The 15308-nt window shown below is 44.2% G+C and overlaps 1 protein-coding gene across 7 annotated transcripts in view; it reads left to right on the forward strand.

Annotated features, from left to right (window-relative positions):
• The window catches only part of LOC135323522 (E3 ubiquitin-protein ligase MARCHF3-like), a 79692-nt gene that overhangs the window by 46092 nt on the left and 18292 nt on the right, over nucleotides 1-15308 (forward strand). For 3 of the 7 annotated variants that reach the window (XM_064499889.1, XM_064499890.1, XM_064499891.1), the window contains exons 2-4: nucleotides 10598-10847; nucleotides 11801-11887; nucleotides 12052-12259. In XM_064499889.1, the coding sequence (XP_064355959.1) occupies nucleotides 10654-10847; nucleotides 11801-11887; nucleotides 12052-12259 (489 nt within the window). In that variant the 5' untranslated portion in view covers nucleotides 10598-10653. Of the gene's footprint in view, nucleotides 1-4048; nucleotides 4435-8088; nucleotides 8801-10597; nucleotides 10848-11800; nucleotides 11888-12051; nucleotides 12260-15308 lie in introns of those variants that run through there. The other 4 variants (XM_064499887.1, XM_064499886.1, XM_064499892.1 and 1 more) reach the window with 4 other exon arrangements.

Consider the following 15308-nt stretch of genomic DNA (forward strand, 5'->3'; position numbering starts at 1 on the left):
GTAACTTTTCCATCAAGTTCAACAACACTTGGAACAGATCTGACTTGACTCGTTCTCTTTACGACTTTCTATTTAACCAAGAGGCATCGGTCCTCACACCATCCTGCTGCAAGGCTGAAAAATAGTTAGCTACAAATCATCAGGGTGTGATAAGCATAGTTTCGATGCGTTTCTTTGGGTTGCTAGCTGTGCCACAGAGCGCAGGTGTCGTCTTTCCGTTTAGCCTGAAAACATGAAAGTTAATGTGAGGTCGGTCCCAGAGAGCCTAGGGAAACGTGCCACACGGACAGAGCACCCCACGTGGCTGCGTTATGCTTTTTCTGACAAGATCAGCACGAAAAGTGAAGGATGCAAATAGAAGAGAGTCCAAACAGAGCCCAGAGGAGGTGTGTTTTGCTACTACCCTGCTATTACCAAGGGTGACTGGGAGAACTCTTTTTTGCCTCCCTGTAATCCTGCCCATTTTTCTACCTGCCTCCTGAGACAGGGTTGTGGAGGCCTTGAGTGAACTCCGACTTATCCCACTAAAACTGCTATTACTGGGAGTTGCAAAAGGTAGATTTTCTGATGAAATCCTAGCTACTTGCAGAGAAAAGGAATTATTGAAACTTCTGCAGCTCCCGTCTTAAAGGAAGTGCAATATCCATAATACACATATTGTGCAAAAAAGATCGCTGTCCTCAGAACAAAGTACTCACCCTCTGATTTTCAGAGGTCAATCCTTACGTTACAGGAGTGACATGGAAAGCCTTGTCCTTCGCCTCTTGTTGAAATGGTGCAAGCTGCTGCTTACAGGTTTTAGGCCAAGAAGTAAACACGCATGTCTGGCATTTGGTTACAAAATCTGCTTTTTGCATCTGCAGAAAGTGACCTAATTTCGGAAAATGAAGGAGACTCTACTGCTTATTTTTTAGTGGAAAAACAAGCTTCCAGGCCTCTAAACTTGTGAGCTTTCAGCATATCACTAGATATTGATTCTGTCGCTGAATTTCAGTGCTAAGGTTGAAAACGCTTGCTGTTCAAACTATGGCCTGGACTAACACAATCTCTAAACAAGTCACTTGGAAATAGCGATTCCGAGCACTGGTGGCCCCACAGGCTGTGGCGGGAGGCTTCCCCTGAGATGCATTTTTAGTCAAACTTACATTTACTTATTAAGCTACGTAGTTTCTGTGGGAAGGGAAACTTTCCAGTTTGTACAAACCTAATCAAAAGGAATTAAAGGAGAGCTACCCCAGCCCTTCTGGACATACCATCGTTTTGCAAACTTAAAGTTAGTCTTTTAATGATAGTTGCTTACGGTGTCTGTCGGAGCAGTAGCTAATACAGTTGTGGCTGCTGCTGCCGGGGCCGATACGGCGACCTGTGGGGCTGCCAGAAGAGGAAGGAGCCAGCCCAGGGCAAGCTCTGCCTCATCCTCCTTCTAAATGTGCCATTTTGCGGGGCCAGAATAAGCAGAAGTTTGTGGGCAGGGGGTGGAAAAGAAGGGAGGGGGAGTAAGAAAAGGACACGGGGGTGAAAAAAGGAAGTTTGGGAAGTGTAAGGATGAGTGCTTTCCTCCATCCGCAGGATACAGCCTGAGTGCAGTCACCCAGCAATAGGTGCAGGCAAGCCTCAGCCTCCCCTTCCAAATATGCTTAGCTTCGCCAGGTAAGGAAGCCTAGTAAGAAGACTGTTACAGTGGCAAGCAACATAAAGGAGAAAGAAACTGAGAAATATTTAATCCTTCCGACTCCTCCATTCGAGACTGCCAGCTAAACGACGACATCCTTCCTTGCTGAGGATGCTTATTTTAGAACAGCAATTCTTTACAACCCCCGTCCAGAGTCAGCTTCACCATTCACACTCCCATCCTCCTTCCCTAATCAATCCGGCAGAAAGCATAGACCAGCTGATACTGCTCCCACACCAGGGAGCTGAGCGCTCTGGAAAATCATAGCCCAAAGGAGCCACGTTAGCACGCGGCAGCTTGACTTGAGCCCCCAACACGTGGGCGTGCAGACTGGGGTAACTGGGATGGTGTTACAGGGGGGCTGGTGGGCAAACAGAGAGACGGACTTCAGCAGAGCTTGCTGCTGCATCTGGTGCCCACGACAGGCAAGTATGAATTAAGTGGATCTTTTGGGAGGCTGGCTCGCAAGAGCACACTCTTGCCAGGAATTTACAAATGCAAAATTGGCAGCACATACTGAAACTCTAGCTTATTTTCTTGGATTACGCTTAGTAAGAATGCTCTTAGGCACGTGGTGTTTTACTCATGCCTCGGTGCTACCAGCTTCTGCTGGCACCAGAAAGCCCATTCAGGCAAAGGAGGGCGGTTGTAGAAACGCCAGTTGTGTTGCCGTCAAGCTGTGCCGCCCCAGAGAGCCTGGGAGCAGCTGGGCCGGCTCAGGCGATGCATCGCCAGGGTGGGGAAACCCGCTCGGGGCACCCAGCAGTTATGCTGAATCACAACTTCCTCCTGGTTTTCCAGTAATCCAAAACATATTCTAGGAAAAATGAAATAGGCACATCTTAGGAAAGACATTTCCATTAGAAAAGACTAATATTAGAACAGAAAAATTACGTCTTTATGCTTTTAAGAGGGCATCATCACTGTATTTGCATCTACTTTCTTATTATTAATGCAAGACTAAAATGTCACCAAACTAAGTATTTGCAGCATACATTATCATGTTTTCTTAAATGCTTCAGCTGTCAAATTTTATGAGATCTTGTCCACTGGTGAAATCTTCCATTTTTGACAACTAGTGAAAAAAAAAAAATCTTAGCAGAAGACTTAAATTAGCAGCTATATAAACATGTAAAGCAAATTATTAAGGTCCACAGTGCCAAAAAAGGTAGTCCATTCTTCTTGTGAAAAGTGGTTCAAGGTTCAGGGCATACGAAAAAGAAATCATTAATTTATGGGTGGGCAGTGATTTTTTTAAATGCAGGGAAAGACTGTTAAGGACTAGTCATGCCAGACTACTTTGTGCTGCTGCCTCAGACTAGCACTCAGTTCTTTGATGTGCACGTTTATAAAATTACACTTTAAATGCAGCCTACTGCATGGTAGTTTTTAAGAGGCCCTGGAGCTCTCTACAGTCAGACCCACTGAGCGGAAAATGTTGATCTACAGTATGAAGAATTAGTAAAGCGTCGACTGAAACAGCCAACCTGAAATTGCTCATAATCAATGAAGTTCAGTATTGCACTATACATTGACATGGTTTACAGTGAAATCTTGCAAGGAGCGTAAAGTTTACCCCTTTCCTCAACTGGTAAACAAGTATTGCATTTTTCTCTTGCAACATCCTCAGTTGTCTTTCATAGCTCCTTGGAGGTTTTTCCTTTTTTTTTTTTTTTTTTGTTAAAAAAAGAATGCTATTTAATAGCTTTTATGGATTTTTAACAAATATTCTCTTGAATATCCTGTTGGTGTTGTAGTGTTCCAGAAACACTGTGCCCTGCTGTTAGTTCCCCTCTGCCTTTCTCAGCGATATCTTAATTCTAGTGTTTTGCACCTCTACAATTAACAGTTTAGATAGTGTCCTATATAGCCTCCTCTACACTAGTCAACATGTGACTATCAGACGTAGGAGTTTTTTCATCTTCTCAAGATGTAGAAGTTCATTTTTAACTCTGACGGTCTGAAGACACTTACGTGAGCTTCACTTCTCCCTGTGGGGTTCAAATGTTTCTGGTGAAATTTTTTGTGCTTTTGCAGAGCTCAGCATACCGATTGTACTGACACTTACGTGTACTGAGGCTGTAGGAGAGCATTTCCCATTATAAGTCCTGGTCTTAGTTGCCTTTGTAGGCATAGTTACTTAAAAGAGCAAGCCTGGTGCACCCAGGAATAAGATCATGCAACAAGAGGGATCAGAGTCGAGAAGGAAAAAGAGTGGGCGATGAGCTGGGATCTGGGGGGGGACGGGCACAGAAGAGGCAAGGCAAGGCCAAACACAGGCCGAAGAGGGCAGGCAGAGGCAAGTGGGGAGCCCAGGCCCTGTGTGCCCGTCAGGCATCCTGGTGGCACGGGGCTCCTGAGCCTTCCTCGCCAACTGCTGTCGGCTGATTTCTCAGGGACCTGCTGAAAGGAGTATGGATCTATCCCCCACATCGGCTCACTGCATCTAGGGCAACAGCTGTGACTGCCCATTACTCCATTAGTTTCTTCACAAAGTAATCCTCACCAGGGCTGGGATCAGCAGGGCATCCATGCGGTTCTGTATAGTGCAGCTTGGAGGGAAGAGCCCAGATACACTTCAAACAGCAATTCCAGCTATCAGCGCCTTGGAAATGACATACAGAAAACTCCTTAGGAAGAATGTTGAAGTTACAAACATGAGAATTACAGATCCTCAGAATTAAAAATTCGTTTTCTCATGCTGTTTCAGAACCTCTGTGACCATGCCACCTTTACAGTACTCCAGGATCATTTCTTAACAGGTAAAAAATTAGGAAGTTTCACAGTGCACTGTAGTTGGGAATGCTGGTTCTTCTTTTGTGCTCTCAATGGGAAGGCGAATCTGAGGGACAAACAAAAATAGGTCTGGGACCATAGAGCACGTCATCCTGTCACTACAAAGCCTGTTTGAGTCCCTGGACCATACTGACATAGCTGTAGTGGGATGCAGCTCAGTCACAACTGGCATAACCATATGGGTATTTAGCTCTTCAGGGAGGTTGCCAAGCTCTGCTGACTTCTGTCCTACAGCAGCTAAACCAGTAGCTTCATTAAAGCAGAGGTCTTTTGTGCAGTACTGGTTTATCTCTCTAAAGGATCATGCAAAATCAGAATAACTCAAAGAGGGACATTTCTTCAGTTAGAAACGAAAAAGTTGGTACTCTATCTTAAGAAGCTGGATGACACAATAATGTCTAAAACTGAATGAGGGAAAGATGAATTCTTATTCTGCATTTCAAAAACAAAGCAAAATGTAGAACTTTGTTGATAAGCTTAAAAGCTAGTGAAGCAAAACTTTTTCACACAGCATGTAATAACTGTATCAGAGGACTATCAAATTCAATAATTTGCATTAGAATACAATTTGCATTCTAAGTAATTAACTAGGATTAAGTAATCAAGCTAAGTAATTAACTAGAATTGATAGAAGAAATAAAGGCAGAAGGCCCTTCACCAAGAACTGGGCCTTTCTCCCAGATTGCAGTGTGACACTTTCCAATTAGATGCATGAAACTATGGCTGTCCCCATCACCACACGTAACAAAATGTGGTTGACTCCCTTGTCAGTCACCCAAAGATGTGATTAACTCCTTTGGCTTCCAGAAAATGGCTCGCATTTTCCTGTTGCGGTCACTGCCCACAGCTAGCCAGCCCCTGGGGAGGCTGTAAACTAGACACAAAAGGTACTGAGTCGTTAAAGACCTAGCCCCCTGTCTAGCCACATCTCAATTAGACTTTCAGCTTTACACCAACATGATTAAATACTCTTATTCCCTGATGCAGAATTGTATCTGTGCTCCAAATCTATTAAACTGTCCTGAAATACACATCTGTGATTTTTATAATGGTAGAAGACCATGAACACAAATCACTGCTCTTTGAGTGCCCATTTTTTACAGAGTCATCTGTGTAAAATGTATTGGTTTGTACCTGCAGGATCTGTCAAGCAAACTAAGGGACTGTCATGGGCCTCTGCAGGACATGTGCCCTGTCAAGTCACACAGAATCAGTATGAAACTTGGTTTCACTTTTAGCCTTTAGCACAGCTAGTCTGCCATTTCTGCTTGATAGCAGGTTGTAATTTTATATTGAACACTTGGCTGTGGATAGAATGGAGAAGGAAATATTCTTCTGCTGTGTAAAAATACATGAACAGGAAACAAAAATAAATTTTCAAAGACTATTTTTTAATAATGGCTGCCATACTTCTAGGAGGACTTTCCCCATATAACAACATAGTGTTTTTTGTGCATGCTTTTAAGCCTTGAAGCTGGTTGATGCATGCTTGAGTTGCATTTCTTGAAACTAATAGGGCGACTCATGGGAGTATGGAATAAGAAAGGTGAATGGCTTGCCAAGTTTGAAACTGTATGGCTATGACAGATGCATTATGTGCTATTTTTAATAAAGGTGCTGAAAAAAAGGACAAGCAGGCAATTCACACAAGAGCTGTGTCAATATTTGTGTAACTTTGGTATCCCACTGCTTGAAGTGTAAGATCTTTTTGTCTCATGCGAATCAAAACCACTCAGGGTTCCAGCAAAACCTCAGAAGACATCTCCACTGGTTAAAAAAAAAATCCACTATGGTAATTAAACTCATCAGCACGATAACGCTTTATGGATTTTCAGAAATGAGGTCAGTTCATGCACAATAGGCAAAAGTGTAACAAGGATTGCAGTTGTAGGTGCTTATTGTACCTGCAGATGAGTTCTTCCTGAAATTCCTTTCCAGCCTAGCAATGCTAGTTTCTGACATCTCCTTACATTTGAGTCTAATTCAATAAGAATAACCATGCCTTGCTCACTGGCATTTGCAGGGACTTATGGTTTGTCTTGATACAGAAGCTATAAATCTCTTAGAAAAAAAATAAATACTTCATAGCATATAAAGAAATGGCTGCTGAGCTCAGTGGGGGAGTATTGTTAGCAATAATCAGGAGCTGACTAAGTCCAGAAGTAGTTTGTCTATGAAATGAAGATGCAAGCATTTGGTAGCATCTGCTTGTGGGGCTAAGAGCCACTTCTCCAAAATATTTGCATTTATTGATACAATGTCAAGAAGAAAAACATTTCCAGGTTTCTTTTGTTATCCCCCAAAGCCCTAGAAAGCAGTCTGGATTTTGGAACAATTAAAAAAAAAGAGAGAGAGAGAGAGAGAGATTGAGAGCGCAGGCAGGAGCAAGATAATAAGATGATGTTGACCTTATATTTTAAACACTGGAGGTGGTAGCCAGCAGAGCAGATGAAAAAAAGAGAGCATAAGTTATCACTAACATTTGCTGGAATAGCATTTTGTAAATTATTAGGGGCAGAAGGATACAGCTTGCACTTGAGTCTTCTGCCTAGCCCCAATATGCCCTCGGACAATTTACTTAAGTACACTGCGCCCCAGGTCCCTTCTGTAGTTTCTTGCTTCACAGTGACAATGAGGTTTGATTTATTAACTGTGCACATAGTTCCTGCAGTTTTTTGGCAGAAATAACATAAGTAAGTGCAAACTACTGTGATCATCTGCATCTCTTAACTGTGCTAATTAACCATGGGAGCATATTTGTTATTACAAAACTTGTGCTTTTCACATCTGTTAGGTGAACCAGAGCACTGAATGCAAAAGTAATGCTCAAGAACATATTCGAGACTTGCAGTGCTCTCTGAGGAGTATTTAGCCTATAAGCCAGGGAGTGAAGTGCATGGAGTAAGTTATAACTAGGAGGCTTGAATCACTGGCAAGTAGCTGCTGTTCCATTTTGTCCTTCCATAAGGAAAACTGGCACTGACTTCTTTCAAGCCAGAAATTTGAAATTTCTGAAGATGCAGAATGTCTCCAGGAATGTGACAACTAAATTGAAGGCTTTTCTTTTCTTTTTAAATTTCATGCTTATGGTACAAAAAAAAATACATGAGATAACTCTTGTTTTACTTAATACCTTAACACACTGAAAAATAATTTCTTACCTGAGAATTTTTCAGTTTGTGAACATTAAACAGCCCTGAAAACAGGATTCTTGTACAGCTAATTTAGGTAATTGCACAAAAAGGTGAAGAGAAGAAATATTGCAGTTGCATATACCAAGCACATGAAACTCTTATCAGTGCTGGTTGGAAATTGGAGGGTCACTCTAAAAGGCAGTTATACTTTGCCAGCTCCCATCAGAAGATCTCACATTCTGAAAGTGAGAAGAGGGAGAGAGAGACTGGTACCAAAGGCAAGGTAGAAAGGCTAGAACAGGGAAAAGATCTGGGTTAAATACTGCAGTAGTAAGGTAGTCTTAAAATAGATTCTGGATAGAGAAGAGCTGTGCAAGGTGAGTGGGCGTAGCAGCACAGAAAAGAAAAAAAAAAAAAGAGCTAATTACTACATTTCTTTGAGCATACATCCATCATGCCAAATTCAGATGGTAGGAAATTCAGAGAGGGGTGGCTGAAATAACCCTTGGTATTCTGGTTTCTTCCATTTGGTTTTGCATCTCTCCCTAAATACCATCTAAATGCAACCTCCTGCTTTTGTTCTTCATTTTTGCTTGTCTGTTAAGAGATTTGCGACAGATTTCCACCTCTTTGGGGTGAAAAACATTCAGACAGAGCACAGTACATACATACAGGTGAATACTGTCTTTCAGGTTTTGTGGATACATGGATTTGGAACTCCTTGAGGTCAGCTTTGACTTCAGATTTGCTGTGTGCTTCTCGGGACAGTTCATCTTCATTATTAACCAAAAAGTTTAGTATTATATCACCCATTATGTAATTCTGTAGTTGTGTTACTTGCAAGCACATACACTGCTTTTGTGTGAAAATGATTCTTCTGAAATCAGGAAAAAAATCAGGAAAAAGTTAAAACTTCCAACTTTCTAACAAAAAAGTTAGACAGAAAAGGGTAATGCATACTTGCTGCACCGAGCTGGGATATCAGTGCAGTACCATACCCGGGAATTTGAATTAACATCATTGCTGGGATATAGCTACATGAGAAGAGGTCTGTGTGCTTTAAAGTTCTGCACTTATTTGCATCATCTGGTGTTTCAGCACATGCTCTTGAACTCATCAAGTGGCTGATGGATGTGTTTGTAAAGACTCGGCTGGTCACTTTATACGCAACGATAAACCCGCTGTTGTACTTAATGAGGTCAGTGAAGCAACCAGAAAGGAAATATATAATTCTGTAGCATGGGTCTGTAAGCACAGTACTGCCTAGGCTTTTTAAGTTTAATGAAGCAGCCACTCAGCAGCTGAGTATTCTTGCTGAACAGTCTCAGCATGGATTTTAAAACTAAAACGTTGCTGGTATTCATGTCCCTATGTGCTCTCCTTGGAGAGTCCGTGGCTCTTACTCTCTTACAAAGTCTGCGTCTTTTATGTGCTAATGGTTTTGAAATCAGCCATTTGCTTCATTTTGCTTGTAGATGTGGGCCAGGGTCTGATTTCCTTCCTTGCCTGTTCTCTGAACACTATATCCACCCCGGCTGGCTCAGCAGCCTCCCGCTTGCTCTCTGGGGTACGCACTGTCTCAGAAGCAGCTGAAGCGTTCCCACAAAAAAAGCACATTCCCAAGCATTTCCCTATTTCAAACACCTTTCTAAGAACGTAAGCCCCCACACGAAAATTTGCATCGGACAAGTGGTCCCACGTCCCCATCGCATCCACACGTGCTACCAAGTCCTACAGCCACACACCCGTGCAGGAGCCTTCAGAAAGTCAGCGCTGCCGTTTGCTCAAAGCCAGCGAGATCAAATTACATGATTTCGTCCAAAAGCCCTGGAGAAAAGCCTCTGTTTAAAGAATGGATTAATGATTAATTTTTAAACACAGCGTTTGTTTCCTGTCACAGTAGTACTACACAAATACGAGCGGTGTCCGAGGCAGACGAGTGTTGCTGAGGGTTAGGTGCAGCGCAGACAGGACCGCCTCTGATTTCGATATGCGAGCGCCCTAGTGACAAACCACAGCGCTTGGAGGCAGCCCTGTGCCCGGGTGCCTCAAGGCAGGCTAGCGAGCCCCTTCCCCCTTTGATGGACCGAGTAATCCGCCCAGCCGCTATGTTTTTGGTGACGGAGCCGGGCAGCAAGCGTGCAGGTGTGTAGCCCCGCATCGTGCCTCTTAAATCACACAGCCTCGTCTAACTCACAGATACACCAAGCGAGCAGCATCACGCGGAGTATCGGGAATTTACGTTCCCAGGCGCTTTGTTACCAGCATAATCCTTGCTTTCCAGTTACCACAGTCCAGGACATAACATCAACTATACTTCCCTGAAGTGATGAGAAAAAGAGCAACGCGTATCAGGGAGCCATAGGCAAGCGATGATTTCTACCTCGCCTTGTGGCATAAGTTATTACCGAGGCTTGTGTCCCGCAGACGCCTGGTGCAGGGTTATGTGCCGGGGGCCGCTGGCGTAGCACACTTAGTGGTAAGGGAGTATTTCCACGGAGGGATTTCGGCTGCCATCTGTCTCGCTACCCAACTTTACCAGGTCGCAGAGGGAGGCGGGCTTCAAGTTTAAAGACGTGCCAGGTAAAGACCCTGCGCTCCCCTGCAGCACGCAGGCGCAGAGGCGGAAGGCTGCCGGCTTGCCCTTTATCACTCGTGACTTTAGGAGGCCGCCGAGAGAAAACACGGCGGAGCCCCCCTCGCCGTTTCCAAGGCGCGTACGCTGTGGAGGCTGCTCTTTTCCAGTGATATACACAGCACCGTAAGCCTCCTTCCCTTCTGAGACGGTTCTGGAGGACTTGGGGCTCGGCTATTTTCTTTTAATGTCTCATATTGATCAGTACAACCAGGTTGCACACCACGACGTGCCTGCTCCTTTGTTATTACTGCCACTGCTTTTTGCTTCCCTCCCAAAAATTTGTGCCAAGCGGCGTTCGCCAGCCCCCGTCGCTGCGGCCCCGCGCTCACTCGTAACCCGCCTTTTCTCGCTCCCTAGATGGGGACCCTGTGTCGGCGCGGGAGCCATTAGTGGCGAAATTGCTGCACATTGCCATGACGACGAGCCGCTGCAGCCACCTGCCCGAGGTGCTGCCCGACGGCCCCGGCTCGGCGGCCCCCGCGGGGAAGAGCGCCAGTGGTGGGCCTGGGCCCGGCCCGGCCGGCGGGCGCCCGCACTATGTCATGCAAGTGTCGGCCAAGGACGGGCAGCTGCTCTCCACCGTGGTGCGGACGCTGGCCACGCACAGGTACCACGGGGCCAGGATGGGGATGGCCCTTTCACAGGGTGACGTTACACTTGGAAATCGCACAGGCGATTACGGGCAAGGTGCATGGCTTTTTGCTTAAGATTCACTGCTGTGAGATAGTAATTAAAATCTCATTCCAACTTCGTAATGATCATGGTAGGTATACTGTTAAGTTCTCATGATTACACTTAAATGAAGAAGGATAAAGCGACCTATCTACGGATGCACCTGGTCAGGTGAGTGAGCTGCAATAATTTATCCTGGTCGGTAGGAGGAAACATGAGGGGTCCTGCTCACGCGACCGGTGCAGGCCACCCGCTCCCTGCTGGTGAGCCCTCATCCCCGCCATGCTTCGTGCATGTTTCATCCCAAAGGCATCGGCGCCCACTGGGCACAACGTGCAGGGCAGTGCGGTGTCTCCCTGCTTCCCTTTCTCCCTCACGCTGTTGCTAATACTTCCACCGTGGCACATTTTATCCGTACTTCTACTCCCAGGCCAGCTCCCTGGGCAGGCAAAGTCCATTCCTAGCTCTGCTGCTTGTGCCAGCGGCCAAGTGACAGAGAGCAACTCTTCCTCCTGTTGATGGATGATGACCGATCACATGGTGAAATAAACACCAGAACTATAGCCTTTGAAACACCAGGCTGCTTTGCGTTGGTTTGTTTCTAATAAAAGCAAGACGGATGATTTTTGAGGCTTTAGCAATATGCAGACTGGATATTTTGGTCAAAATTCAGTTCCGTTTCACCAGTGCAAAGCTGGAAGAATGGCCCTGATCTTGAAGAAGCCCTGGATTTTAGCAAAACAGCAAAGAAAACTTGATCTACTGCACTCCTGTGAAGAGTGCAGTTATTAACTTCTACTGCATGTGCAATGTGGCAGCCTGAAAGAGCTTTTCCTCCCCATTACTTTTAATAATTTTTTTAAAGCCATGCATTTTGTCCACATCCAGGCTGGATGTGCTAGCTCGGACGTGCATGCAGAGCATCACAGCGCAACTTCATACCACTCCCATGTTCTCAGACGGCTGTAAAAGCAGGTGGGTTGTAGGAATGGGATGGTTTCCTTGCGCTTCACTGCGGTTACACTTGAGCGGGATCCACCGAGGCGCCAGGGCAAAGTCAGAGCACATAGGCAGAGAGAAGGAGGCCCCGCAGATCATAGGCCCATACACTGACCGGCAACTTCTCTTTCCTCGTGCAGCAGCCCCTTCAATGACAGGCCGATGTGCAGGATCTGCCACGAGGGCAGCAGCCAGGAGGACCTGCTTTCTCCATGCGAATGTACGGGGACTCTGGGGACGATTCACCGCAGCTGCCTGGAGCACTGGCTGTCGTCTTCAAACACCAGCTACTGTGAACTCTGCCACTTCAGGTTTGCAGTGGAGCGCAAACCCAGGCCCTTGGTAGAGGTCAGTAAATGGGGCATGTCCTCAAAAGCTTAGCTTTAATGAGCAAATAATGGCTGTTTTTATACAGGGATCACAAAGCCTTTGCAGCTTCACTGAAGCAAAAGAAAGCTGCAAATTTTGGGCTCTGGGAGGTGAGGGCAGGAGCTCAGGGAAGGGGGAAGAATAACAAAACGTTAATTTTGAAGCAAATCAATACAAGTGAGAAGAACAGAACTGATGTTTTTGCTTCACTGTAAACATAAGTGAAAGTTTTGGGAACAATGTGCCGCGAATACATACTATACCAAGCAACCTGGTAGAAGGTGGTAGAGAGATGTGATAGAACAAATTAATAGTTCATCTGTGGAACACTAGACAAACATCAGTATTCAGACTATTTAATATAGTCAGGAATTATCTCTTTCCTTTCTTTGAGAGAGGGAAAACCAAGATGCCCTAGAAACCTAGCTTCTGTGTCCAGCCCACAAGAAGGAATTGTTCTTGCTCAGTGTCTGGCATTTTTAGCAATTCTTGAATGACCTTTTGGCCTCCTCTTGCCTGTGTACCAGACTAGACAGTGAATTGGACAATTGTTTCTCCCTTATCAACTTAAATTCAGTTATTGCCAACTGTAGATGTTTTAGTGGCTGCATGACGCTTTCCAGATTTTTTTTATCCTCAGGAGGAAAAAAAAAAAAAAAAAAAGACAGCCAAGATCATTATCTTTTCTGTTGGTGATCTTTTCTCTCCTGTACTTTCATTTGAGAAAAAAAGTAAAATTTGTAGTTCCTTTTAGAATCAAAAGTGAATTACAAATAGTGACATTTTATAAAAATAATGAGAAGCATCTTATTGTACCAGTTGGCAACACAAATACTTAAATGCTAAGATTGGAGTCCATACAACATATCCTTCCTTTACATCGTCATTGTCACTGTAAACTGTAGAACTGGTTGAAGGAGACACAGTATCAAAAATAAGGGTGAGGGGGAAATCTTGTTTTCCTCTTACTCACAGATAAGAGGATACAGGGTGAAAATGACTGCTGGAAAGTGGGCAAGAGGCTCATGTGGAGAGTGGAGGAAGAGTCCTTATTGAAGACTACCAAAAACATTTTTTGCTGGATTGCTGGATTACGTAGTCGGGCACATGTTTGTGTCTAACCTATAGATATCTTTATTCTTCTTTGGAATCAGCCAGACAGAGATGCATAATGCTGTATTTAGTGCAAGATCCATAGCCTTGTCAAATCCTAACCAAGGAAAGGCTGGGCCAGCCCTGCTCCGATTGCCAGTTGATCGTTGGCGCTCCCAGCACAACTCCAAGCCCTCCTGCGAAGCTGGTCTCGCTTTGGGAAATGGTGGTTTTGAATGTTCTCAGGCCGTCAGTGACTAAACAGCAAAACCATTATGGTTGAGCAATCTCCTGTAAAGGTAACATTTTCTTTTGGCCAGCTGCTCTGAGCCTGCATCAAGCAATTTTAATTTGCATGTAGGTGGGGTTTTGGTGCAAGGACGCTACCACTCGGTTTGCCTTCTAAGACAAGCGATGTTGAGACAGTGCAAAGTAAACAGTTTCGTTTTAGAGTCCAGCCTCTTCAGGCTATTCCCTTACAACAGCCGCTCATGAAGTTTTCTTTGCACAAATGGAATGTGACATTTTTCAGCGCTGATGACAATTGAAGAAGCTGAAAGCGAGGGCTACCCTGCCCAAGCTGGGGGAGTCCGGCCGTTTGATCGTTCCTTGATGAAGTGAGCTTTCTTCTTGACAAAAAGCAATAATAACAAAAGCTGTCTTTGGTTTCTCAACTGAGGACAAATGAGAACCAGGTGCAGGAACATTTTGAAACATAGTACACATTGTTAAATGATGTTTTTCTCTTTACTACCTAGTCTTTTCTTGCTTATGGGCCAACACAGCCACTTTTTTTTTTTTTTTTTTTTAATGCAGCGAACAACAGTTATGTGCAGTTGCAGGAAAGGTCATAATAAAAGGCTACTTTTTTTTTTTTTTTTTTTTTTTTAAAGTTCTTTGTGATCTTATGCAAGGAGAATGTTTTTGATGTAGAAGAGAATTTGTACTTTTAAGTTGAGAAGCAGGAACAAAGAGTAACTAACATGAATCATAAGCAAAAGGACAAATCTAAGCAGAAAGGTTCATTTCTATTAGTATAATTTAGGTTTGTACTTCAAGTTGTGCTTATTTATGCACATAGTGCTGTTAAATCTGAAGACCTCCCCACGCAAATAAGCACAGCAAATCTGAAAGTTCGCAAAGCATAACCAAAGCAAATACAGGGCCAGATTCTCTCACTTTGTGTCCTAAAAGCACTGTGCTGTCTGTCTCTCTGTGTTGCCTACCGGGCGAGGGAAGGGAGAGAGATACATCAGTCTAGAGATGTGGTAGGACCAACTGTCACAAAAACCTGCTGCACTAGTGCCAAACCAGAGCAAGCACCTGCTTTTGACTCCATCTCGTGTTGACAGCTGGGGTGGGAGGAAATTGGGGAAGTATAACCACCTCTCTGCCACCATTACCCCCCACTATGCGCTGGTACAGCTCAAAACATGAGGCCATACCAGAGTCAAAGTTCTCTTCATTTAGTAAAATAATTGTTCCTCTGAACTAGATAATGGAGATGGTAAATCATCCTTTCAGTGGAGGTGACGGTGAGTTTACCTATGCATTTTAGGAGGTCAAGAGGGACCGTTATAAAGTCATTTTTAGAGCATAGCCAGAGAAGCTTCATCCCATAGTTCCTCAGCAGGCCATATTTCATACAGAGAAAATATCCCATCTGTTGGTCAGTGATAAGTAGTATAAGAATGCTTTAAGCAATTGGTCATCATATTCTTTTCTCCCAGAGATTTTTCATCATGAAAAAAACTAATGCTTCTGTCTGTTCAAAGAAATATTATTCACTTTCTCAAAGGGGCCAAACAGGAAAGAAAAAAAAAAAAAAAAAAAAAAAAAAGGAAGAAAAAAAGAAAATGGTATTACATTTTCTCCCTGTCCCTTTACTGCATAGATCACTGCTTTTATGGGGCTTAGCTGTGAGTGTGGAGGAAAT

The sequence above is a fragment of the Dromaius novaehollandiae genome, chromosome W (assembly GCF_036370855.1).
Source record: "Dromaius novaehollandiae isolate bDroNov1 chromosome W, bDroNov1.hap1, whole genome shotgun sequence".
NCBI classification, from domain to species: Eukaryota; Metazoa; Chordata; class Aves; order Casuariiformes; family Dromaiidae; genus Dromaius; species Dromaius novaehollandiae.